The 26,667-nt window shown below is 41.7% G+C and overlaps 1 protein-coding gene across 1 annotated transcript; it reads right to left on the minus strand.

Annotated features, from left to right (window-relative positions):
- On the minus strand, window positions 1-24,245 carry LOC115186400 (NLR family CARD domain-containing protein 3-like; the record flags this gene model as incomplete). Its single annotated transcript, XM_029746044.1, has 5 exons — window positions 1-612; window positions 5,464-5,584; window positions 16,410-16,583; window positions 21,835-23,626; window positions 24,026-24,245. Coding segments are annotated over 5 exons (2,832 nt in total), but the record flags the coding sequence as incomplete, so codon positions are not given.
- Window positions 24,246-26,667: the final 2,422 nt, after the last annotated feature.

Genomic DNA, 26,667 nt, shown 5'->3' on the forward strand with positions numbered 1-26,667 from the left:
GTGTGTTTGTCTAGTGTGTGTCCTGTGTGTCCAGCATGTGTGTATCCACTGTGTGTGAATGTCCAGTGTGTGTGTCCAGTGTGTGTGTCAGGTTATTATTTCCAGGGACACTGAGGAATCAACATAATGAACCCTAAACCCTGGATAGAGGGGCTCAGTGAATGTGGAGGTGAATGTGTACAGGTGGGTCAGTGTGTCAGAGGAGGCTCTATAGAAGGACAGAGTGCCGGCTGACCAGTCCAGATACACTCCTACTCTGTGGGAGCTGGAGGAGGGGACGTCTATGGTAGTGAGATTATTATCGTGACAGGCAGAGTATCTGTTGTCAAAGCAGATCAGACTCCAGGACTTGTCATTACATTCAAGACAACAGTCCTTACCCCCTCCTCTCCTGTTGATTCCTTTATATGTCACTCCTATATCAGCCTCCCCACTCCACTCTACCTCCCAGTAACAGCGCCCAGTCAGACCCTCTCTACACAGCACCTGTTCCCAGACCTCAAACCTCTCTAGGTGATCAGGATGCCGCTGCTCCTCTCTCCTACAGGTCACCTTTCTGTTCTCCTCAGACAGAGAGAGGAGTCTGTTTACTGTGTTTAGGTCCAGTGTGAGATCACAGACATCTGATGGATGAAACCAGACACAATATTAGAAATCATCATCATTCACATTAGAATGTTAACTCACTTTTCACTAATTCATTTAATGTAGATGTTTCTAGGTATCAAAAGGAGAAGTTAAGGTAACTTGAGACTTGTTGAATGATCATATGTTATACTGTATGGTAATATGAAACACACTTATTCACATTAATTACACACACACACACACACACACACTGTCAAAGCAACTCTTTGTAAACGTTGGTGTCCCTGATTTCTGCTTCTGTAGAAATACAGCTGATATTTAATATGACCAAGTCAGTAATGATGGTGGTCTTTGACTTAACTTGAATTAAGACTTATTCTTAGTCATATTCTTCACAGCAGTCAACACTCACATTTTCTAAGTCCAGGTTTCATTCTGTTCTCTCCACCATGTTCCACACTGTAGCGGTAAGCAGAAAAACAGACAGTCATTGAGGGATACACCTGAACTCACACACACACACACACACACTGGACACAAACACGCACTGGACACAAACACGCACTGGACACAAACACGCACTGGTCAAGCGTTGGTAAGAACGTTTTCAGTGTTTGTGTCCAGTGCGTGTGTGAGTCCAGTGTTTGTGTGAGTCCAGTGTGTGTGTGAGTCCAGTGTTTGTGTGAGTCCAGTGTGTGTGTATCGTGTGTGTCGTGTGTGTTTGTATGTGTCCAGTGTGTGTGCGAGTCCAGTGTGTGCGTCAAGTTTGTGTGTCTGTGTGTGTGTCCTGTGTGTGTGTCCTGTGTATTTTTCCTGTGTGTGTGTGTGCGCCCAGTGTGTGTGTGAGTGGGTGTGTGTGGTCAGTGTGTGTGCATGTCCAGTGTGTGTGTGTATGTATGTCCTGTGTGTGTGTGTGTATGTCCTGTGTGTGTGTGTGTGTGTGTGTGTGTCCTGTGTGTGTGTGTGTGTATGTCCTGTGTGTGTGTGTGTATGTATGTCCTGTGTGTGTGTGTGTGTGTATGTCCTGTGTGTGTGTGTGTGTGTGTGTGTATGTCCTGTGTGTGTGTGTATGTCCTGTGTGTGTGTGTGTATGTCCTGTGTGTGTGTGTCCTGTGTGTGTGTGTGTATGTCCTGTATGTGTGTGTGTCGTGTGTGTGTGTCCTGTGTGTGTGTGTGTCCTGTGTGTGTGTGTGTGTGTCCTGTGTGTGTGTGTATGTCCTGTGTGTGTGTGTGTGTATGTCCTGTGTGTGTGTATGTCCTGTGTGTGTGTGTGTATGTCCTGTGTGTGTGTGTGTGTGTGTGTCCTGTGTGTGTGTGTGTGTCCTGTGTGTCCTGTGTGTGTGTATGTCCTGTGTGTGTGTGTATGTGTGTTTCACACTTGGACACACACATACACACACAAGACAATCACACACACACACACACACACACACACACACACACACAGGACACACACAGGACACACACAGGACACACACAACTTTGTCCAAGTGGTGGTCAGAATGTTTGTCTTAACTAGCCTGAAAAGTCAAACATGTCTGATATGAACATTGACATAAACCCTCTACATACTTGAGTTTCTCCAGTCTGCAGTGTGGATCCTCCAGTCCAGCAGAGAGCAGTCTGACTCCTGAGTCTCCTGGGTGATTGTAGCTCAGGTCCAGCTCTCTCAGGTGTGAGGGGTTTGACCTCAGAGCTGAGACCAGAGAAGCACAGCCTTCCTCTGTGACTAGACAGCCTGACAGCCTGCAAAGTGTCAAATCATATTAAAATCACACTGCTATTCTTTGGTGGTGAAAATAGTAGCAGTATATTTCTTCAACATATTCAGATATATCAGTCATGAAACATGCCATATCTATTCATAAATTAATGTATCATAATATAAATTACAAATTATCAAGGTTTTGCCTGCAGATAGAAACATGTATAGTACAAATATTTGAGTAGACTGACCAGACCAGTTTAAAAGCAGTATCAGTCAAAAGACAGACAGTGAGGTATCAGATTTAGATTGTATTGAGTATACAGTCCACACCATATCTATTTTGACAGTGAAGATAACATTTTAAATGTGGCTCTAAACTCCAACATTTTGGATTTGAGGTCAAATGTTTCATATGAGGTGACAGTATATAATGTCACCTTTTATTTGAGGATATTTTCATACATTTCTGTTTCACCATTTAGAAAAATGAAAGCACTTTATGTATCTAGTCCCCCTATTTAAAGAAGTCATAAGTATTCTGACCAATTCATTTATATCGTATTAAAGTAGTCAAAATATTAGTGTTTGGTTGTAAACTAGTTGGTTGCATTTGCAGTTTGTTTTGGTTGTGTTTTGCCCAATAATAAAATGGTGGATGATGACTGGATAATTTTCTGTCTAAGTGAGTAGATAACATGTTTCTAAACACTACTAAATCAATCCTGATGATAACATGATTAATACAAATCATGAATGAATCATGAATAATAATGAGTGAGAAAGTTACAGAGGCTACAACAAAACATGCTAACCTCTCACCATTACCAATAACAGAGGATACAACAAAACATGCTAACCTCTCACCATTACCAATAACAGAGGATACAACAAAACATGCTAACCTCTCACCATTACCAATAACAGAGGCTACAACAAAACATGCTAACCTCTCACCATTACCAATAACAGAGGATACAACAAAACATGCTAACCTCTCACCATTACCAATAACAGAGGTTACAACAAAACATGCTAACCTCTCACCATTACCAATAACAGAGGTTACAACAAAACATGCTAACCTCCCACCATTACCAATAACAGAGGCTACAACAAAACATGCTAACCTCTCACCATTACCAATAACAGAGGATACAACAAAACATGCTAACCTCTCACCATTACCAATAACAGAGGTTACAACAAAACATGCTAATCTCACACCATTACCAATAACCGAGGTTAGCATTTATTCTGATCTTTGTGCCTCTATAACTTTGTTATTCGTTATTATTCACTATTCATATTTAAACAGTAACACAGATATGTATGAATTCCCTCAAATAAAAGGTGACATTCTGTACTGTCACCTAATATGAAACATCTCAAATCCAAAATGCTGGAGCATAGCACCAAATTTAAAACTGTAAGCTTCACTGTCCAAACACATATGGTGTTGACTATGTGTGTCTGGTAAACACATGTGGATCTGGTGAACAGTTATCACTTGTTGACCAACTACAGGAATACTGACCTCAGAGTCTCCAGTCTGCAGTGGGGATTCCCCAGTCCAGCAGAGAGCAGCTTCACTCCTGAATCCTTCAGGTCATTGTTACTCAGGTCCAGCTCTCTCAGGTGTGAGGGGTTTGACCTCAGAGCTGAACTGAGAACTGAGACCAGAGAAGCACAGCCTTCCTCTGTGACTAGACAGCCTGACAGCCTGCAAAGAGTCAAATCATATTAAAACCACACTGCTATTCTTTGGTGGTGAAAATAGTGGCAGTATATTTTTTCTACATATTCAGATACATCAGTGTCCTGAAACCTGCCACAATCTATTCATAAATTAATGAATGTATAATTATTATAAAAGATCACACTATTAATTGTAGAGAGAGAAATGTATAGTACAAATATGAGTAGACTGACCAGACCAGTTTAAAAGCAGTATCAGTCAAAAGACAGACAGTGAGGTATCAGGTTTAGATTGTATTGAGTATACAGTCCACACCATATCTATTTTGACAGTGAAGATAACATTTTAAATGTGGCTCTAAACTCCAACATTTTCGATTTCAGATCAAATGTTTCATATGAGGTGACAGTATATAATGTCACCTTTTATTTGAGGATATTTTCATACATATCTGTTTCACCATTTAGAAAAATGAAAGCACTTTATGTATCTAGTCCCCCTATTTGAAATGGTCATAGTCAAACGTTTAGTATTTGGTCTGATATTCCTTGAACACAATGATTACATTTTAAGCTTGTGACTCAAACTCGTTGATTGCACTTGCAGTTTGTTTTGGTTGTGTTTTGGTTGTGTTTTGCCAAATATTAAAATGGTGGATTGTGACTGGAGTAATTTTCTGTCTAAGTGAGTAGATAACATGTTTCTAAACACTACTAAATGAACCCTGATGATAACATGATTAATACAAATCAAGAATGAATCATGAATAATAATGAGAGAGAAAGTTAGAGGCTAAAGCAAAACATGCTAACCTCTCACCATTACCAATAACAGAGGCTACAACAAAACATGCTAACCTCTCTCCATTACCAATAACAGAGAATATAACAAAACATGCTAACCTCTCACCATTACCAATAACAGAGGCTAAAACAAAACATGCTAACCTCTCACCATTACCAATAACAGAGACTACAACAAAACATGCTAACCTCCCACCATTACCAATAACAGAGAATATAACAAAACATGCTAACCTCTCACCATTACCAATAACAGAGGCTAAAACAAAACATGCTAACCTCTCACCATTACCAATAACAGAGGCTACAACAAAACATGCTAACTTCTCACCATTACCAATAACAGAGGCTACAACAAAACATGCTAACTTCTCACCATTACCAATAACAGAGGCTACAACAAAACATGCTAACCTCTCACCATTACCAATAACAGAGGCTACAACAAAACATGCTAACTTCTCACCATTACCAATAACAGAGGCTACAACAAAACATGCTAACCTCTCACCATTACCAATAACAGAGGCTACAACAAAACATGCTAACCTCTCACCATTACCAATAACAGAGGATACAACAAAACACTTGTTGACCAACTACAGGAATACTGACCTCAGAGTCTCCAGTCTGCAGTGGGGATCCTCCAGTCCAGCAGAGAGCAGCTCCACTCCTGAATCCTTCAGGTCATTGTTACTCAGATCCAGCTCTCTCAGGTGTGAGGGGTTTGACCTCAGAGCTGAGACCAGAGAATCACAGCCTTCCTCTGTGACTCCACAGCCTGACAGCCTGCAAAGAGTCAAATCACATTAAAATCACACTGCTATGCTTTGGTGGTGAAAATAGTGGCAGTATCATTTTTCAACATATTCAGATATCAGTGTCCTGAAACCTGCCATATCTATTCGTAAATTAATGTATCATTATTATAAATGACAAATTATCAAAGTTTTGCCTGCAGATAGAAACATGTAAAGGACAAATATTTGAGTAGACTGACCAGACCAGTTTAAAAGCAGTATCAGTCAAAAGACAGACAGTGAGGTATCAGATTTAGATTGTATTGAGTATACAGTCCACATCATATCTATTTTGACAGTGAAGCAAACATTTTAAATGTGGCTCTATACTCCAACATTTTGGATTTCAGATCAAATGTTTCATATGAGGTGACATTGACGCATTTGCAGTTTGTTTTGGTTGTGTTTTGCCCAATAATAAAATGGTGGATGCTGACTGTAGAAATGTTCTGTATAAGTGAGTAGATAACATGTTTCTAAACACTACTAAATGAATCCTGATGATAACATGATTAATACAAATCATGAATGAATCATGAAAAATAATGAGTGAGAAAGTTAAAGAGGCTACAACAAAACATGCTAACCTCTCACCATTACCAATAACAGAGGCTACAACAAAACATGCTAACCTCTCACCATTACCAATAACAGAGGCTACAACAAAACATGCTAACCTCTCACCATTACCAATAACAGAGGCTACAACAAAACATGCTAACCTCTCACCATTACCAATAACAGAGGATACAACAAAACATGCTAACCTCTCACCATTACCAATAACAGAGGATACAACAAAACATGCTAACCTCTCACCATTACCAATAACAGAGGCTACAACAAAACATGCTAACCTCTCACCATTACCATTAACAGAGGCTACAACAAAACATGCTAACGTCTCACCATTACCAATAACAGAGGCTACAACAAAACATGCTAACCTCTCACCATTACCATTAACAGAGGCTACAACAAAACATGCTAACGTCTCACCATTACCAATAACAGAGGCTACAACAAAACACGCTAACCTCTCACCATTACCAATAACAGAGGCTACAACAAAACATGCTAACCTAACACCATTACCAATAACAGAGGCTACAACAAAACATGCTAACCTCTCACCATTACCAATAACAGAGGCTACAACAAAACATGCTAACCTCTCACCATTACCAATAACAGAGGCTACAACAAAACATGCTAACCTCTCACCATTACCAATAACAGAGGCAACAACAAAACATGCTAACCACTCACCATTACCAATAACAGAGGATACAACAAAACATGCTAACCTCTCAGCATTACCAATAACAGAGGCTACAACAAAACATGCTAACCTCTCACCATTACCAATAACAGAGACTACAACAAAACATGCTAACCACTCACCATTACCAATAACAGAGGATACAACAAAACATGCTAACCTCTCAGCATTACCAATAACAGAGGCTACAACAAAACATGCTAACCTCTCACCATTACCAATAACAGAGGATACAACAAAACATACTAACCTCTCACCATTACCAATAACAGAGGCTACAACAAAACATGCTAACCTCTCACCATTACCAATAACAGAGGCTACAACAAAACATGCTAACCTCTCACCATTACCAATAACAGAGGCTACAACAAAACATGCTAACCTCTCACCATTACCAATAACAGAGACTATAACTAAACATGCTAACCTCTCACCATTACCAATAACAGAGGCTACAACAAAACATGCTAACCTCTCACCATTACCAATAACAGAGGATACAACAAAACATGCTAACCTCTCACCATTACCAATAACATAGGATACAACAAAACATACTAACCTCTCACCATTACCAATAACAGAGGCTACAACAAAACATGCTAACCTCTCACCATTACCAATAACAGAGGCTACAACAAAACATGCTAACCTCACCATTACCAATAACAGAGGATACAACAAAACATGCTAACCTCTCACCATTACCAATAACAGAGGCTACAACAAAACATGCTAACCTCACCATTACCAATAACAGAGGATACAACAAAACATGCTAACCTCTCACCATTACCAATAACAGAGGCTACAACAAAACATGCTAACCTCTCACCATTACCAATAACAGAGCCTACAACAAAACATGCTAAACTCTCACCATTACCAATAACAGAGGCTACAACAAAACATGCTAACCTCTCACCATTACCAATAACAGAGGCTACAACAAAACATGCTAACCTCTCACCATTACCAATAACAGAGGCTACAACAAAACATGCTAACCTCTCACCATTACCAATAACAGAGGCTACAACAAAACATGCTAACCTCTCACCATTACCAATAACAGAGGCTACAACAAAACATGCTAACCTCTCACCATTACCAATAACAGAGGCTACAACAAAACATGCTAACCTCTCACCATTCACCATTCACCACCTCTCACCATTACTAATAACAGAGGATACAACAAAACATGCTAACCTTCAGTAGGTCCTATGATTAAGTATAGTCTGGCCCAGGAGTGTGAACATTTACATTTTTACATTTAAGTCATTTAGCAGACGCTCTTATCCAGAGCGACTTACAAATTGGTGCATTCACCTATAATATCCAGTAGAACAAACACTTTACAATAGTGCATCTAAATCCTTTAAAGGGGGGGGGGGGTTAGAAGGATTACTTTATCCTATCCCAGGTATTCCTTAAAGAGGTGGGGTTTCAGGTGTCTCCGGAAGGTGGTGATTGACTCCGCTGTCCTGGCATCGTGAGGGAGATTGTTCCACCATTGGGGTGCCAGAGCGGCGAACAGTTTTGACTGGGCTGAGCGGGAACTTTGCTTCCTCAGAGGTAGGGAGGCGAGCAGGCCAGAGGTGGATGAACGCAGTGCCCTTGTTTGGGTGTAGGGCCTGATCAGAGCCTGAAGGTACGGAGGTGCCGTTCCCCTCACAGCCCCGTAGGCAAGCACCATGGTCTTGTAGCGGATGCGAGCTTCAACTGGAAGCCAGTGGAGAGAGCGGAGGAGCGGGGTGACGTGAGAGAACTTGGGAAGGTTGAACACCAGACGGGCTGCGGCGTTCTGGATGAGTTGTAGGGGTTTGATGGCACAGGCAGGGAGCCCAGCCAACAGCGAGTTGCAGTAATCCAGACGGGAGATGACAAGTGCCTGGATTAGGACCTGCGCCGCTTCCTGTGTGAGGCAGGGTCGTACTCTGCGAATGTTGTAGAGCATGAACCTACAGGATCAGGTCACCGCCTTGATGTTAGTGGAGAACGACAGGGTGTTGTCCAGGATCACGCCAAGGTTCTTAGCACTCTGGGAGGAGGACACAAGGGAGTTGTCAACCGTGATGGCGAGATCATGGAACGGGCAGTCCTTCCCCGGGAGGAAGAGCAGCTCCGTCTTGCCGAGGTTCAGCTTGAGGTGGTGATCCGTCATCCACACTGATATGTCTGCCAGACATGCAGAGATGCGATTCGCCACCTGGTTGTCAGAAGGGGGAAAGGAGAAGATTAATTGTGTGTCGTCTGCATAGCAATGATAGGAGAGACCGTGTGAGGATATGACAGAGCCAAGTGACTTGGTGTATAGCGAGAATAGGAGAGGGCCTAGAACAGAGCCCTGGGGGACACCAGTGGTGAGAGCACGTGGTGCGGAGACAGCTTCTCGCCACGCCACCTGGTAGGAGCGACCTGTCAGGTAGGACGCAATCCAAGCGTGGGCCGCGCCGGAGATGCCCAGCTCGGAGAGGGTGGAGAGGAGGATCTGATGGTTCACAGTATCAAAGGCAGCAGATAGGTCTAGAAGTATGAGAGCAGAGGAGAGAGAGTTAGCTTTAGCAGTGCGGAGAGCCTCCGCGACACAGAGAAGAGCAGTCTCAGTTGAATGCCCAGTCTTGAAACCTGACTGATTAGGATCAAGAAGGTCGTTCTGAGAGAGATAGCAGGAGAGCTGGCCAAGGACGGCACGTTCAAGAGTTTTGGAGAGAAAAGAAAGAAGGGATACTGGTCTGTAGTTGTTGACATCGGAGGGATCGAGTGTAGGTTTTTTCAGAAGGGGTGCAACTCTCGCTCTCTTGAAGACGGAAGGGACGTAGCCAGAGGTCAAGGATGAGTTGATGAGCGAGGTGAGGTAGGGGAGAAGGTCTCCGGAAATGGTCTGGAGAAGAGAGGAGGGGATAGGGTCAAGTGGGCAGGTTGTTGGGCGGCCGGCCGTCACAAGACGCGAGATTTCATCTGGAGAGAGAGGGGAGAAAGAGGTCAAAGCACAGGGTAGGGCAGTGTGAGCAGGACCAGCGGTGTCGCTTGACTTAGCAAACGAGGATCGGATGTCGTCAACCTTCTTTTCAAAATGGTTGACGAAGTCATCCGCAGTGAGGGAGGAGGGGGGGGGGGAGGGGGAGGAGGATTCAGGAGGGAGGAGAAGGTAGCAAAAAGCTTCCTAGGGTTAGAGGCAGATGCTTGGAATTTAGAGTGGTAGAAAGTGGCTTTAGCAGCAGAGACAGAAGAGGAAAATGTAGAGAGGAGGGAGTGAAAGGATGCGAGGTCCGCAGGGAGGCGAGTTTTCCTCCATTTCCGCTCGGCTGCCCGGAGCCCTGTTCTGTGAGCTCGCAGTGAGTCGTCGAGCCACGGAGCAGGAGGGGAGGACCGAGCCGGCCTGGAGGATAGGGGACAGAGAAAATCAAAGGATGCAGAGAGGGAGGAGAGGAGGGTTGAGGAGGCAAAATCAGGAGATAGGTTGGAGAAGGTTTGAGCAGAGGGAAGAGATGATAGGATGGAAGAGGAGAGAGTAGCAGGAGAGAGAGAGCGAAGGTTGGGACGGCGCAATACCATCCGAGTAGGGGCAGAGTGAGAAGTTTTTGATGAGAGCGAGAGGGAAAAGGATACAAGGTAGTGGTCGGAGACTTGGAGAGGAGTTGCAATGAGATTAGTGGAAGAACAGCATCTAGTAAAGATGAGGTCAAGCGTATTGCCTGCCTTGTGAGTAGGGGGGGAAGGTGAGAGGGTGAGGTCAAAAGAGGAGAGGAGTGGAAAGAAGGAGGCAGAGAGGAATGAGTCGAAGGTAGACGTGGGGAGGTTAAAGTCACCCAGAACTGTGAGAGGTGAGCCATCCTCAGGGAAGGAACTTATCAAGGCGTCAAGCTCATTGATGAACTCTCCAAGGGAACCTGGAGGGCGATAAATGATGAGGATGTTAAGGTGAACGGAAAGGCTGGAGCAACGAACCGCCCTTGCTGTCTCTGCCTTGCCGGTTCCCCTCTTTCCACTGGGATTCTCTGCCTCTACCCCTATTACAGGGGCTGAGTCACTGGCATACTGGTGTTCTTCCATGCCGTCCATGGGAGGGGTGCGTCACTTGAGTGGGTTGAGTCACTGACGTGGTCTTCCTGTCTGGGTTGGCGCCCCCCTTGGGTTGTGCCTTGGCGGAGATTTTGTGGGCTATACTTGGCCTTGTCTTCGGACGGTAAGTTGGTGGTTGTAGACATCCCTCCAGTGGTGTGGGGGCTGTGCTTTGGCAAAGTGGGTGGGGTTATATCCTGCCTGTTTGGCCCTGTCTGGGGGTATCATCGGATGGGGCCACAGTGTCTTCTGATCCCTCCTGTCTCAGCCTCCAGTATTTATGCTGCAGTAGTTTATGTGTCGGGGGGCTAGGGTCAGTCTGTTACATCTGGAGTATTCTCTTGTCTTATCCGGTGTCCTGTGTGAATTTAAATATGCTCTCTCTAATTCTCTCTTTCTCTCTTTCTTTCTTTCTCTCGGAGGACCTGAGCCCTAGGACCATGCCTCGGGACTACCTGGCATGATGACTCCTTGCTGTCCCCAGTCCACCTGGCCATGCTGCTGCTCCAGTTTCAACTGTTCTGCCTGCGGCTACGGAACCCTGACCTGTTCACCGGACGTGCTTGTTGCACCCTCGAAAACTACTATGATTATTATTATTTGACCATGCTGGTCATTTATGAACATTTTAACAACTTGACCATGTTCTGTTATAATATCCACCCGGCACAGCCAGAAGAGGACTGGACACCCCTCATAGCCTGGTTCCTCTCTAGGTTTCTTCCTAGGTTTTTGGCCTTTCTAGGGAGTTTTTCCTAGGGAGTTTTTCCTAGCCACCATGCTTCTTTCACATGCTTTGCTTGCTGTTTGGGGTTTTAGGCTGGGTTTCTGTACAGCACTTTGAGATTTCAGCTGATATACGAAGGGCTATATAAATAAATTTGATTTGATTTAACCTCTCACCATTACCAATTTATTTATTTATTTCACCTTTATTTAACCAGGTAGGCAAGTTGAGAACAAGTTCTCATTTACAATTGCGACCTGGCCAAGATAAAGCAAAGCAGTTCGACACATATAACAACACAGAGTTATACATGGAGTTAAACAAATGTAACCCTCTCACCAGGCTTGAATATGACTCTCACAATATTAACATATGTAGAGTATCTCAGCAGCATGGGATGTTAGGTGAGAAGGACATCTCCAATAAGAATTCCTATTGTAAACTATCTAGGGTTATGACAATAGGGTATTAACTTCAGATGAAATGATTATAGGTTTCTGTTATTGAATCAGGATAAACCATCCCATGCATTAAATTGAAACAATTAATGACTCCACCAAGGCAACATACATAACGTTCCATATGTGTATTAAAACATTTTCAAACACAAATACATGTTCAGACACAACATCAAAAAGAAATAAAAATAATAATAAACCCCAATGAGTTGTGCACAACCCGTGTCCAAATTAAGCACCTCACATTGTGGTTACTCACGACTTGGTAGATATTCCCTCAGCGAAGTATGGCAGTTCCATGCAGGCTTCCTCACCAAGTCCAAGGCAGCACAGCTACCCATGCAGAGAGTACTACTTAGTAACTGATATCCCCATGGCAACACAGCTCCCCATGCAGACAGTCCTCCTTAGTAACCGATATCCCCATGGCAACACGAACTCGTTAAGCTTCCCAAGCAATTATCTCCCGGTGTCACACGATGCTAGGCTAACCTCTAGGCTGGCTAATACCTCCACGACGAGACGGTAGCTTCAGTCTTTTCTAAGTTTTAACTAAATTATAACAACTCTTTTATTAAATAAAACATGTATTTCCCTTCATGTCTTAGTAGCTATGGGTTTTGTTGTAGTTCTGTCGTCTTATTTTATAATTTTTCTTCACCAACCGTCCTGAGGTAAAACGACCATCCTTTCATCAACGTCTTTTTCCCTCCCGTTAACCAGGTCAACTCCCATTGGCCACAACTTAACAAGCGACCTTATTGGTCAGAACTTAAACTTCAAAGTAAAACAAACTATTCACTTATACATTAAATAAATATTTCTTCAAAAAGCATAATGCATTAACAACATTACAGTTTAGGAGCAATTCAATCATCTTTTAAATATAATACCAATTAATTATAACAAATAAACTCAATACTTGGTTCAAACAAGGGTATTACACAAACATACAGTCAATAATACAGTAGAAAAATAAGTCTATATACAATGTGAGCAAATGAAGTGAAATAAGGGAGGTAAAGGCAAAAAAAGGCCATGGTGGCAAAGTAAATACAATATATCAAGTAAAACACTGGAATGGTAGATATGCAGTAGAAGAAAGTGCAAAGTAGAAATAATGGGGTGCAAAGGAGCTAAATAAATAAGTACAGTAGGGGAAGAGGTAGTAGTTGGGCTAAATTATAGATAGGCTATGTACAGGTGCAGTAATCTGTGAGCTGCTCTGACAGCTGGTGCTTAAAGCTAGTGAGGGAGATAAGTGTTTCCAGTTTTAGAGATTTTTGTAGTTCGTTCCAGTCATTGGCAGCAGAGAACTGGAAGGAGAGGCGGCCGAAGGAGGAATTGGCTTTGGGGGTGACCAGGGAGATATACCTGCTGGAGCGCGTGCTACAGGTGGGTGCTGCTATGGTGACCAGTGAGCGGAGATAAGGGGGGACTTTACCTAGCAGGGTCTTGTAGATGACCTGGAGCCAGTGGGTTTGGTGACGAGTATGAAGCGAGGGCCAGACAACGAGAGTGTACAGGTCGCAGTGGTGGGTAGTACAGTGGGGGAAAAAGTATTTGATCCCCTGCTGATTTTGTACGTTTGCCCACTTACAAAGAAATGATCAGTCTATAATTTTAATGGTAGGTTTATTTGAACAGTGAGAGACAGAATAACAGCAAAAAATCCAGAAAAACGCATGTCAAAAATGTTGTACAATTATTAGCATTTTAATGAGGGAAATAAGTATTTGACCCCTCTGCAAAACATGACTTAGTACTTGGTGGCAAAACCCTTGTTGGCAATCACAGAGGTCAGACGTTTCTTGTAGTTGGCCACCAGGTTTGCACACATCTCAGGAGGGATTTTGTCCCACTCCTCTTTGCAGATCTTCTCCAAGTCATTAAGGTTTCAAGGCTGACGTTTGGTAACTTGAACCTTCATCTCCCTCCACAGATTTTCTTTGCGATTAAGGTCTGGAGACTGGCTAGGCCACTCCAGGACCTTAATGTGCTTCTTCTTGAGCCACTCCTTTGTTGCCTTGGCTGTGTGTTTTGGGTCATTGTCATGCTGGAATACCCATCCACAACCCATTTTCAATGCCCTGGCTGAGGGAAGGAGGTTCTCACCCAAGATTTGACGGTACATGGCCCCGTCCATCGTCCCTTTGATGCAGTGAAGTTGTCCTGTCCCTTCAGCAGAAAAACACCCCCAAAGCATAATGTTTCCACCTCCATGTTTGACGGTGGAGATGGTGTTCTTGGGGTCATAGGCAGCATTCCTCTTCCTCCAAACACGGCGAGTTGAGTTGATGTCAAAGAGCTCCATTTTGGTCTCATCTGACCACAACACTTTCACCAGTTGTCCTCTGAGTCATTCAGATGTTCATTGGCAAACTTCAGACGGGCATGTATATGTATTCTTGATCAGGGGGACCTTGCGGGCGCTGCAGGATTTCAGTCCTTCACGGCGTAGTGTGTTACCAATAGTTTTTTTGGTGACTATGGTCCCAGCTGCCTTGAGATCATTGACAAGATCCTCCCGTGTAGTTCTGGGCTGATTCCTCACCGTTCTCATGATCATTGCAACTCCACGAGGTGAGATCTTGAATGGAGCCCCAGGCCGAGGGATATTGACATTTCTTTTGTGTTTCTTCCATTTGCGATTAATCGCACCAAATGTTGTCACCTTCTCACCAAGCTACTTGGCGATGGTCGTGTAGCCCATTCCAGCCTTGTGTAGGTCTACAATCTTGTCCCTGACATCCTTGGAGAGCTCTTTGGTCTTGGCCATGGTGGAGAGTTTGGAATCTGATTGATTGATTGCTTCTGTGGACAGGTGTCTTTTTTAGAGGTAACAAGTTGCGGTTAGGAGCACTCCCTTTAAGAGTGTGCTCCTAATCTCAGCTCGTTACCTGTATAAAAGACATCTGGGAGCCAGAAATGTTTCTGATTGAGAGGGGGTCAAATACTTATTTCCCTCATTAAAATGCAAATCAATTTATAACATTTCTGACATGAGTTTTTCTGGATGTTTTTGTTGTTATTCTGTCTCTCACTGTTCAAATAAACCTACCATTAAAGTTATAAACTGATCCTTTCTTTGTCAGTGTGCAAACGTACAAAATCAGCAGGGGATCAAATACTTTTTCCCCCCACTGTATATGGGGCTTTGGTGACAAAACGGATGGCACTGTGATAGACAGCATCCAATTTATTGAGTAGGGTGTTGGAGGCTATTGTGTAAATGACATCACCGAAGTCGAGGATCGGTAGGATGGTCAGTTTTATAAGGGTATGTTTGGCAGCATGAGTGAAGGATGGTATGTTGCAAAATAGGAAGCCAATTCTAGATTTAACTTTGGATTGGAGATGCTTATAGTGAGTCTGGAAGGAGAGTTTACAGTCTAACCAGACACCTAGGTATTTGTAGTTGTCCACATATTCTAAGTCAGAACCGTCCAGAGTAGTGATGCTGGACGGGCGGGCAGGTGCAGGCAGCGATCGGTTGAAGAGCATGCATTTAGTTTTACTTGTATTTAAGAGCAGTTGGAGGCCACGGAAGGAGAGTTGTATGGCATTGAAGCTCGTCTGGAGGTTAGTTAACACAGTGTCCAAAGAAGGGCCAGAAGTATACAGAATAATACCAATAACAGAGGGGGTCTGATCTTTGTGCCTCTGTAAATTTCTCATTCATCATCATTAACGATTCATTCATGATTATTCATAATCATGGTAGCATCCACATGAATGTAGAAGTGTTCAGAAAAATCTTCTATTCTTACTGACAATACAAATGAAGTGACTCCAAAATGACAGGACATTATTCACCAATCAGTTTCTATTAGGAAAAACATCATCTAAAACACAACCAAGACAAACTGCAAAATGAATTCAACAAGTTTGTAGAATCACAAGCTTGATGTAATCACTGCAGGCATGGAACATGGGACCACATACTAAACTTATGACTACTTTAATACAATATAAGTGAATTTGTCCAAATATGTACAACTTTTTCAAATGGGAGAACTAAATACATAAAGTGCTTTCCTTTCTTAACAGTAAAACAGCTATGTATGAAAATACCCTCAAATTAAAGGTGACATTCTGTACTGTCACCTAATATGAAACATTCTATCTCAAATCCAAAATGCTGGAGCATAGCACCACATTTAAAACTGTAAGCTTCACTGTCCAAACACATATGGTGTGGACTATGTGTGCCTGGTAAACACATGTGGATCTGGTGAACAGTTATCACTTGTTGACCAACTACAGGAATACTGACCTCAGAGTCTCCAGTTTACAGTGGGGATTCCCCAGTCCAGCAGAGAGCAGCTTCACTCCTGAATCCTTCAGGTCATTGTTACTCAGGTCCAGCTCTCTCAGGTGTGAGGGGTTTGACCTCAGAGCTGAGACCAGAGAATCACAGCCTTCCTCTGTGACTCCACAGCCTGACAGCCTGCAAAGAGTCAAATCATATTACAATCACACTGCTATGCTTTGGTGGTGAAAATAGTGGCAGTATAATTTTTCTACATATTCAGATATCAGTGTCCTGAAACCTTCCATATCTATTCGTAAATTAATGTATCATCATTAAAAATGACAAATGATCAAAGTATTGCCTGCAGATAGTAACATATATAGTACAAATATTTGAGTAGACTGACCAGACCAGTTTAAAAGCAGTATCAGTCAGAAGACAGACAGTGAGGTATCAGATTTAGATTGTATTGAGTATACAGTCCACACCATATCTATTTTGACAGTGAATCTAACATTTTAAATGTGGCTCTAAACTCCAACATTTTGGATTTCAGATCAAATGTTTCACATGAGGTGACAGTATATAATGTCACCTTTTATTTGAGGGTATTTTAATACCCAGTTTTTACAATTCCTGACATTTAATCCTAGTAGAAATCCCCTGTCTTAGGTCAGTTAGGATCACCACTTTATTTTAAGAATGTGAAATGTCAGAATAATAGTAGAGAGAATGATTAATTTCAGCTTTTATGTCTTTCATCACATTCCCAGTGGGTCAGAAGTTTACATACACTCAATTAGTATTTGGTAGCATTGCATTTAAATTGTTTAACTTGGGTTAAATGTTTCGGGTAGCCTTCCACAAGCTTCCCACAATAAGTTGGGTGAATTTTGGCCCATTCCTCCTGACAGAGCTGGTGTAACTGAGTCAGGTTTGTAGGCCTCCTTGCTCAAAAAATACTTTTTCAGTTCTGCCCACAAATTTTCTTTAGGATTGAGGTCAGAGCTTTGTCCATTTGTCCATTTGGAAGACCCATTTGTGACCAAGCTTTAACTTCCTGACTGATGTCTTGAGATGTTGCATCAATATATCCACGTAATTTTCCTCCCTCATGATGCCATCTATTTTGTGAAGTGCACCAGTCCCTCCTGCAGCAAAACACCCCCACAACATGATGCTGCAACCCCCGGGCTTCACGGTTGGGATGTTGTTCTTTGGCTTGCAAGCCTCCCCCTTTTTCCTCCAAACATAACGATGGTCATTATGGCCAAACAGTTCTTGTATTGTTTCATCTGACCAGAGGACATTTCTCCAAAAAGTACAATCTTTGTCCCAATGTGCAGTTGCAAACCGTAGTCTGGCTTTTTTTATGGTGGTTTTGGAGCAGTGGCTTCTTCCTTGCTGAGCAACCTTTTTGATTATGTCGATATAGGACTCGTTTTACTGTGGATATAGATACTTTTGTACCTGTTTCCTCCAACATCTTCACAAGGTCCTTTGCTGTTGTTCTGGGATTGATTTGCACCAAAGTAAGTTAATCTCTAGGAGACAGAACGCGTCTCCTTCCTGAGCGGTATGACGGCTGTGTGGTCCCATGGTGTTTAGACTTGCGTACTATTGTTTGAACAGATGAACGTGGTACCTTCAGGCGTTTGGAAATTGTTCCCAAGGATGAACCAGATTTGTGGAGGTCTACAATTTTTTTTCTGAGATCTTGGCTGATTTCTTTTCATTTTCCCATGATGTCAAGCAAAGAGGCACAGAGTTTGAAGGTAGGCCTTGAAATACATCCAAATTATGTCAATTAGCCTACCAGATGCTTCTAAAGCCATAACATAATTTTCTGGAATTTTCCATGCTGTTTAAAGGCACAGTCAACTTAGTGTATGTAAACTTCTGACCCACTGGAATTGTATTACAGTGAATTATAAGTGAAATAATCTGTCTGTAAACAATTGTTTCAAAAATTACTTGTGTCATGCACAAAGTAGATGTCCTAACCGACTTGCCAAAACTATAGTTTGTTAACAAGAAATTTGTGGAGAGGTTCAAAAACACGTTTTAATGACTCCAACCTAAGTGTATGTACACTTCCGACTTCAACTGTATGTGATTCACGATTAAAAATGTAATTCTGATGATGCCATGATTAAGAAAAATCATGAATAAATCATGAATCAGAATGAGTGAGAAAGTTACAGAGGCCACAACAAAACATGCTAACCTCTCACCATTACCAATAAGAGAGGATACAACAAAACATGCTAACCTCTCACCATTACCAATAACAGAGTCTACAACAAAACATGCTAACCTCTCACCATTACCAATTACAGAGGCTACAACAAAACATGCTAACCTCACCATTAACAATAACAGAGGATACAACAAAACATGCTAACCTCTCACCATTACCAATAACAGTCTACAACAAAACATGCTAACCTCTCACCATTACCAATAACAGAGGCTACAACAAAACATGCTAACCTCTTACCATTACCAATAACAGAGGCTACAACAAAACATGCTAACCTCTCACCATTACCAATAACAGAGACAACAAAACATGCAAACCTCTCACCATTACCAATAACAGAGGCTACAACAAAACATGCTAACCTCTCACCATTACCAATAACAGAGGCTACAACAAACATGCTAACCTCTCACCATTACCAATAACAGAGGGGATATGATCCTTGTGACTCTGTAACTTTCTCATTCATCATCATTCTCAATTCATTCTTATTCTTACTGACAATACAAGTAAAGTGACTCCAAAATGACAGGACATTATTCACCAATCAGTTTCTATTAGGAAAAACATAATCCAAAACACAACCAAGACAAACTGCAAAATGAATTCAACAAGTTAGTAGAATCACAAGCTTGATGTAATCACTGCAGGCATGGAATATGGGACCAAATACTAAACTTATGACTACTTTAATACAATATAAGTGAATTTGTCCAAATAATTAAGACTTCTTCAAATGGTAGAACTACAGTGCCTTGCAAAAGTATTCATCCCCCTTGGTGTTTTTCCCATTTTGTTGCATTACAACCTGTAATTTAAATTGATTTTATTTGGATTTCATGTAATGGACAAACACAAAATAGTCCAAATTGGTCAAGAGAAATAAAAATAAATGACTTGTTTAAAAAATAAAGTTAAAAACAGAAAAGTGGTGTGTGCATATGTATTCACCCTCTTTGCTATGAAGCCCATAAATAATATCTGGTGCAACCAAATACCTTCAGAAGTCACATCATTAGTTAAATAAACTCCACATGTGTGCAATCTAAGTGTCACATGATCTGTCATATGATCTCAGTATATATACACCTGTTCTGAAAGGCCCCAGAGTCTGCAACACCACTAAGCAAGGGGCACCATCAAGCAAGCGGCACCATGAAGACCAAGGAGCTCTCCAAACAGGTCAGGGACAGAGTTGTGGAGAAGTACAGATCAGAGTTGGGTTATAAAAAAATATCTGAAACTTTTAACATCCCACGGAGCACCATTAAATCCATTATTAAAAAATGGAAAGAATATGGCACCAAAACAAACCTGCCAAGAGAGGGCTGCCCACCAAAACTCATGGACCAGGCAAGGAGGGCATTAATCAGAGAGGCAACAAAGAGACCAAAGATAACCCTGAAGGAGCTGCAAAGCTCCACAGCGGAGATTGGAGTATCTGTCCATAGGACCACTTTAAGCCGTACACTCCACAGAGCTGGGCTTTACGGAAGAGTGGCCAGAAAAAAGCTGTTGCTTGAAGAAAAAAAATAAGCAAACACGTTTGGTGTTCACCAAAAGGCATGTGGCAGACTCCCCAAACATATGGAAGAAGGTACTCTGGTTAGATGAGACTAAAATGTAGCTTTTTGGCCATCAAGGAAAACGCTATGTCTGGTGCAAACCCAACACCTCTCATCACCCCAAGAACCGCATCCCCACAGTGAAGCATGGTGGTGGCAGCATCATGCTGTGGGTTTGTTTTTCATCGGCAGGGACTGGGAAACTGGTCAGAATTGAAGGAATGATGGATGGTGCTAAATACAGGGAAATCCTTGAGGGAACCCTGTTTCAGTCTTCCAGAGATTTGAGACTGCTAAAGCAACACTCGAGTGGTTTAAGGGTACAAATGTAACTGTTTTATAATGGCCTAGTCAAAGCCCAGACCTCAATCCAATTGAGAATCTGTGGTATGACTTACAGATTGCTGTACACCAGCGGAACCCATCCAACTTGAAGGAGCTGGAGCAGTTTTGCCTTGAAAAATGGGCAAAAATCCCAGTGGCTAGATGTGCCAAGCTTATAGAGACATTCCCCAAGAGACTAGCAGCTGTAATAGCTGCAAAAGGTGGCTATACAAAGTATTGTCTTTGGGGGAGTGAATAGTTAAGCACGGTCAAGTTCTTTTTTTTCTAATTTCTTGTTTGTTTCACAATTAAAATATTTTGCATCTTCAAAGTGGTAGGCATGTTTTGTAAATCAAATGATACAAACCCCCAAAACTCAATTTTAATTCCAGGTTTAAGGCAAAAAAAAAAGGAAAAATGCCATGGGGGTGAATACTTTTGCAAGCCACTGTACAGACATAAAATGGGAGAACTAGATACATAAAATGGGAGAACTAGATACATAAAATGGGAGAACTAGATACATAAAATGGGAGAACTAGATACATAAAATGGGAGAACTAGATACATAAAATGGGAGAACTAGATACATAAAATGCTTTCATTTCTAAACGGTAAAACAGATACGAATAGTCTCTAATAAAAGGAGACATTCTGTTCTGTCAACTAATATGAAACATTTGATCTCAAATCCAAAATGCTGGAGCATAGCACCAAATGTAAAACTGTAAGCTTCACTGTCCAAACACATATGGTGTGGACTATGTGTGTCTGGTAAACACATGTGGATCTGGTGAACAGTTATCACTTGTTGACCAACTACAGGAATACTGACCTCAGAGTCTCCAGTCTGCAGTGGGGATTCCCCAGTCCAGCAGAGAGCAGCTTCACTCCTGAATCCTTCAGGTCATTGTTACTCAGGTCCAGCTCTCTCAGGGGTGAGGGGTTTGACCTCAGAGCTGAGACCAGAGAAGCACAGCCTTCCTCTGTGACTCCACAGCCTGACAGCCTGACAAAGAGATCATCATGACTTCACAAACACACTGTTAATTTAACACCAGTAGTGTAGAAGGTCAACGGTAGATGCATTTGGTTCATATTCTCAAACAACATATAGATTTATCTTCCGTCTCCTAGAATTGTATGGTCATATTGTTATACTATTGTCAAAATCAATGCATTTTTTCAATATGTTTTTCAATATAATATTATATACATATTATAATACATATTTTTCCTAAACTGAATATTTCTGCCTAATAATTAGTTATTGTATGTCATTTTATGTACTCACAGAGCAGCTCTGGAGGCTTTGACCACTGGCAGCAGCCTCAGAAGACCTTCCTCTGATCTGGAGTATTTCTTCATGTCAAACACATCCAGCTCCTTTTCTGAAGTCAGCAACACAAAGACCAGAGCTGACCACTGTGCATGTGACAGTTCTTCTTCTGAGAGACTTCCTGATCTCAGGTAGAATTGGATCTCCTCCACTAGAGAATGGTCATTCAGTTCATTCAGACAGTGGAACAGATTGATGCACCTCTCTGGAGAGGGATTCTCCCTGATCTTCTCCTTGATGTACTTGACTGTTTCTTCATGGTTCTGTGAGCTGCTTCTTGTCTTTGTCAGTAGACCTAGTAAGAGATTCTGATTGGACTCCAGTGAGAGGCCCAGAAGGAAGCGGAGGAACAGGTCCAGGTTTCCCATCTCACTTTGTAAGGCTTTATCCACAGCACTCTTGTAGAAAGAAACTTCAGGTATGTCTCTGAACAGCGCAAAAACGTTCCTGGACGTTGATTGTGGTTGGTCCATTAGATTCTCATTGTTGTTGATGAATGAGAGGAACACATATACAGCAGCCAGAAACTCCTGAATGCTCAGATGAACGAAGCAGTACACCTTGTCTTGGTACAGAACACATTCCTCTTTAAAGATCTGTGTGCACAATCCTGAGTACACAGAGGCTTCATTGACATCAATGCCAGCCTCTTTCAGGTCTTTTTCATAGAAAATCAGATTGCCCTTCACAAGCTGTTGAAAAGCCAGTTTTCCCAGTGACAGAATGCTCTTTTTATTCCAGTGTGGACCTGTCTCTTCTTTCCCAAGATACTTTTCATTCTTCTGTTTGGTATGAAACACCACAAGGTGTGTGTACATCTCAGTCAGAGTCTTGGGCATCTCTTCTCTCTTATGTATCAGCATGGGTTCAAGGACTGTTGCAGAAATCCAACAGAAGACTGGAATGTGGCACATGATGTGGAGGCTCCTTGATGTCTTCATGTGTGAGATGATTCTGTTGGCCAGGTCCTCATCACTGAATCTCTTCCTGAAGTACTCCTCCTTCTGTGGGTCATTGAACCCTCGTACCTCTGTCACCTGGTCAACACACCCTGAAGGGATCTTATTGGCTGCTGCAGGTCGGGTAGTTATCCAGAGGAGAGCAGAGGGAAGCAGATTTCCCTTGATGAGATTTGTCAGCAGAACATCCACTGAGGTTGACTCTGTGACGTCCCAACAGATCTTGTTATTCTGGATGTCTAGGGGCAGTCGGCACTCATCCAGACCATCAAAGATGAACACAACTTTGTACTTGTCGTAGTTGGAGATTCTTGATTGTTTGGTTTCCATTGAGAACTGATAGAGAAGTTCAATCAAAGTGTGTTTGTCCCCTTTCATCAAATTCAGCTCCCGAAAAGGGAATGAAAACACAAATTGAACATCCTGATTTGCTTTTCCTTCAGCCCAGTCCAGAATGAACTTCTGCACAGAGACTGTTTTTCCAATGCCAGCGACTCCCTTTGTCAGCACAGTTCTGATAAGTTTGTCTTGTCCAGTTAAGGGTTTGAAGATGTCGTTACATTTGATTGCAGTCTCTGGTCTTGCTTGTTTCCTGGTTGTTGTCTCAATCTGTCTCAGCTCATGTTCATTATTGACCTCTCCTGTTCCACCCTCTGTGATGTAGAGCTCTGTGTAGATCTTATTGAGAAGTGTTGGGTTTCCTTGTTTAGCGATCCCCTCAAATACACATTGAAACTTCTTCTTTAGATTAGATTTGAGTTCACGTTGGCAAATCACAGCAAGCTCATCTGAATCTAGAAATAACACAGAGGATATTAATATTACATCTGTTTTAATGCCTACAGTATTGTAGGACTGTTATAACATTTAAATTATAATCATTTATTCTCTTAACTGAATGTATAAATGTGTAAATGTTTTCATAATGCATTCCAGGCTGGTTTGACTGATTATATTATTATTGGTATTATTGATGGTATTATTAATGTTGTCTCTCTCTCTCTCTGTCTGTCTCTCTCTCTAAATTAATCAACACAACACATACCTTCTGCAACTTGATGAGGTCACTAGGTGTTGTGTTAAGGCTGCTACAATATCATTGAGTTACACAGCTACTTTAGCTGTACTTTAGCTACAGCTTTTAAATGTTATAAAACAGCATTCAACATGAGGCAGACAGATCTTACAGTTCTCCAGTGTGTCAGCGAGCTCCTTCTGGTTCATTTTCCTCAGGATGTGCAGTGTGATCTTCAGAGCCCCCTCTCTGGCACTGCTCTCCTGCTTCTCATCTTCAGTATCCACCACTTCCTCATCCTGCTTTTGACTCTCAAAGCCTTCTGGGAGTTCAGGACTAAGAATCCTCTTGAACATCTTCAGCTCGTTCTTCACAAATGTCATCATTTTCTCTTCAAGCAACTAAAATAAATCATGTAAATAAGTTAAGCAAGAGAAGAAATGCTTTCTCATTAACACAATAATGAATAATTGACAGATCAACTTTACTTGAGGTAAACAAAAACAAATGTAGATAACAGGACCACATACACTGAATATAGAGTCCAGGTCTGTTTGATGACTCTCGGAAGACTGACCACTGAGAATCTCTGACTCTGATCTCTCCTGTTGGTTTCTGTGGACAAAACATGAGATTACAGTACACACACACACACACACACACACACACACACACACACACACACACACACACACACACACACACACACACACACACACACACACACACACACACACACACACACAGGGAGGGAATGTTGTGTTTGTTTAATAATGTTTTAGGACTATATAAATGGACTAAAGGAAAAGCCTATGGATTATGAAAACAACAAAAAGAAATGTGAAAATGGGAGAGGAGAAATGACTAGAGACAGTGTTGTTTAACTCACTGACCATGACCCATGAGGTCTTCTTACCTTTGTTCAGTAGAAAAGTCTCCCTCTCTAAACACTATAGGTTGAAGCATAGACCGGTCACTCTTCATGGACACACAGCTGGGTACAGGGGAGGCTGGTCTCTCCTGCTTGATTGGTCTTCAACACAACAGAGACAAACATTACATCTCTCATCTACTCTGATCTCAGATGGGAAACATAAGAAGAGTTCCAAAACGCAACACATCACTTTACAGAAATGAGCTTTTATTGTTTAAAGAAATTATGTATTAATTATTACATCTCTCACAGACAAGGATTTGTTTAAAATCTATCACTTGATGGTTTCATTTCAGAGAGACAAAAATCATGTTTTTTTATGCAAAATGCTATATATCTCCCTCACTCTCAAATGTGACCGACCGGCTCAATTTGGTAATTAACTAAATAACTACAGATATAGTGATTTTGGTTTATGTCAGTTTAATTGTTTGTTATGGTATAAGTGGTTATTTTATGATTGTTAGTGATAAAATTCTCAGTAATTACTACTTTAGTAAGGAATAACAAATTTTTTCAGCACTACTGCAGTTGCTAAATAATTCCAATAGATGGGAGCATAAGACCACAATGACATTTCAGAATATTAGTTTAGTTTTCTCCCTGGATACACCACCACTCCCCAAGCTTCCTGCAGAACCCCTGCAGTACCTCCACAGACCCCGGATTGAGAACCCCTGATTTAGCAGATGCTCTTATCCAGAGAGATTTACAGTTAGTGCATTCACCTTATTAAGATAGCTATTTATTTAGGAAATAAACTTAATGAATTATTCATAAAATTGTTAACTCACCTCTTAGCTTTGGTGTCATGTCCCCCACAGAGATGCATTTTAGAGGCAGGGCCTCCCTCCTCTCTCTCCCCAGAGAGAGGCATTTTAGAGGCAGGGCCCCCCTCCTCTCTCTCCCCAGAGAGACTCATTTTAGAGGCAGGGCCCCCCTCCTTCCTCTCCCCAGAGAGACTCATTTTAGAGCACTGACCCCTGTAAACAGAGATCCAGCATGTTGGTTGTGGTTAACACAGTGACAACTAAACAGAGATCCAGCATGTTGGTCAACACAGTAACAACTAAACAGAGATCCAGCATGTTGGTTGTGGTTAACACAGTGACAACTAAACAGAGATCCAGCATGTTGGTTGTGGTCAACACAGTAACAACTAAACAGAGATCCAGCATGTTGGTTGTGGTTAACACAGTGACAACTAAACAGAGATCCAGCATGTTGGTTGTGGTTAACACAGTGACAACTAAACAGAGATCCAGCATGTTGGTTGTGGTCAACACAGTGGCAACTAAACAGAGATCCAGCATGTTGGTTGTGGTTAACACAGTGACAACTAAACAGAGATCCAGCATGTTGATTGTGATTAACACAGTGACAACTAAACAGAGATCCAGCATGTTGGTTGTGGTTAACACAGTGACAACTAAACAGAGATCCAACATGTTGGTTGTGGTTAACACAGTGACAACTAAACAGAGATCCAGCATGTTGGTTGTGGTTAACACAGTGACAACTAATTATGGAATGTCAATTGTTCTCTTATATTCATTATCTCTTAGAAATAAAACATTTACTAACAGACATAGAAACAGTCAGGTGATTTAATTAATAGATAATAATAGATAATAACTAATAATAATAATAATAACGTCTCACTTTCTCTTTTAATAATTTCTCTCATTCTAGTGTGTTGCTTTGTTCAACAGGTATGATATTACTATGCTGTTACTGAATTCAGTTCATAATAACAATGTTAAGAAAAGTATGTTCAGTGGTTTCAAACCAAATTACACAGGAAGCAGGAGATCATTGTAGTTTACAAAACAACAAATGTTCTGATATTCTGAAAGATGATTTAGAACTATGATACATTA

The sequence above is a fragment of the Salmo trutta genome, unplaced genomic scaffold (assembly GCF_901001165.1).
Source record: "Salmo trutta unplaced genomic scaffold, fSalTru1.1, whole genome shotgun sequence".
Classification (NCBI taxonomy): domain Eukaryota; kingdom Metazoa; phylum Chordata; class Actinopteri; order Salmoniformes; family Salmonidae; genus Salmo; species Salmo trutta.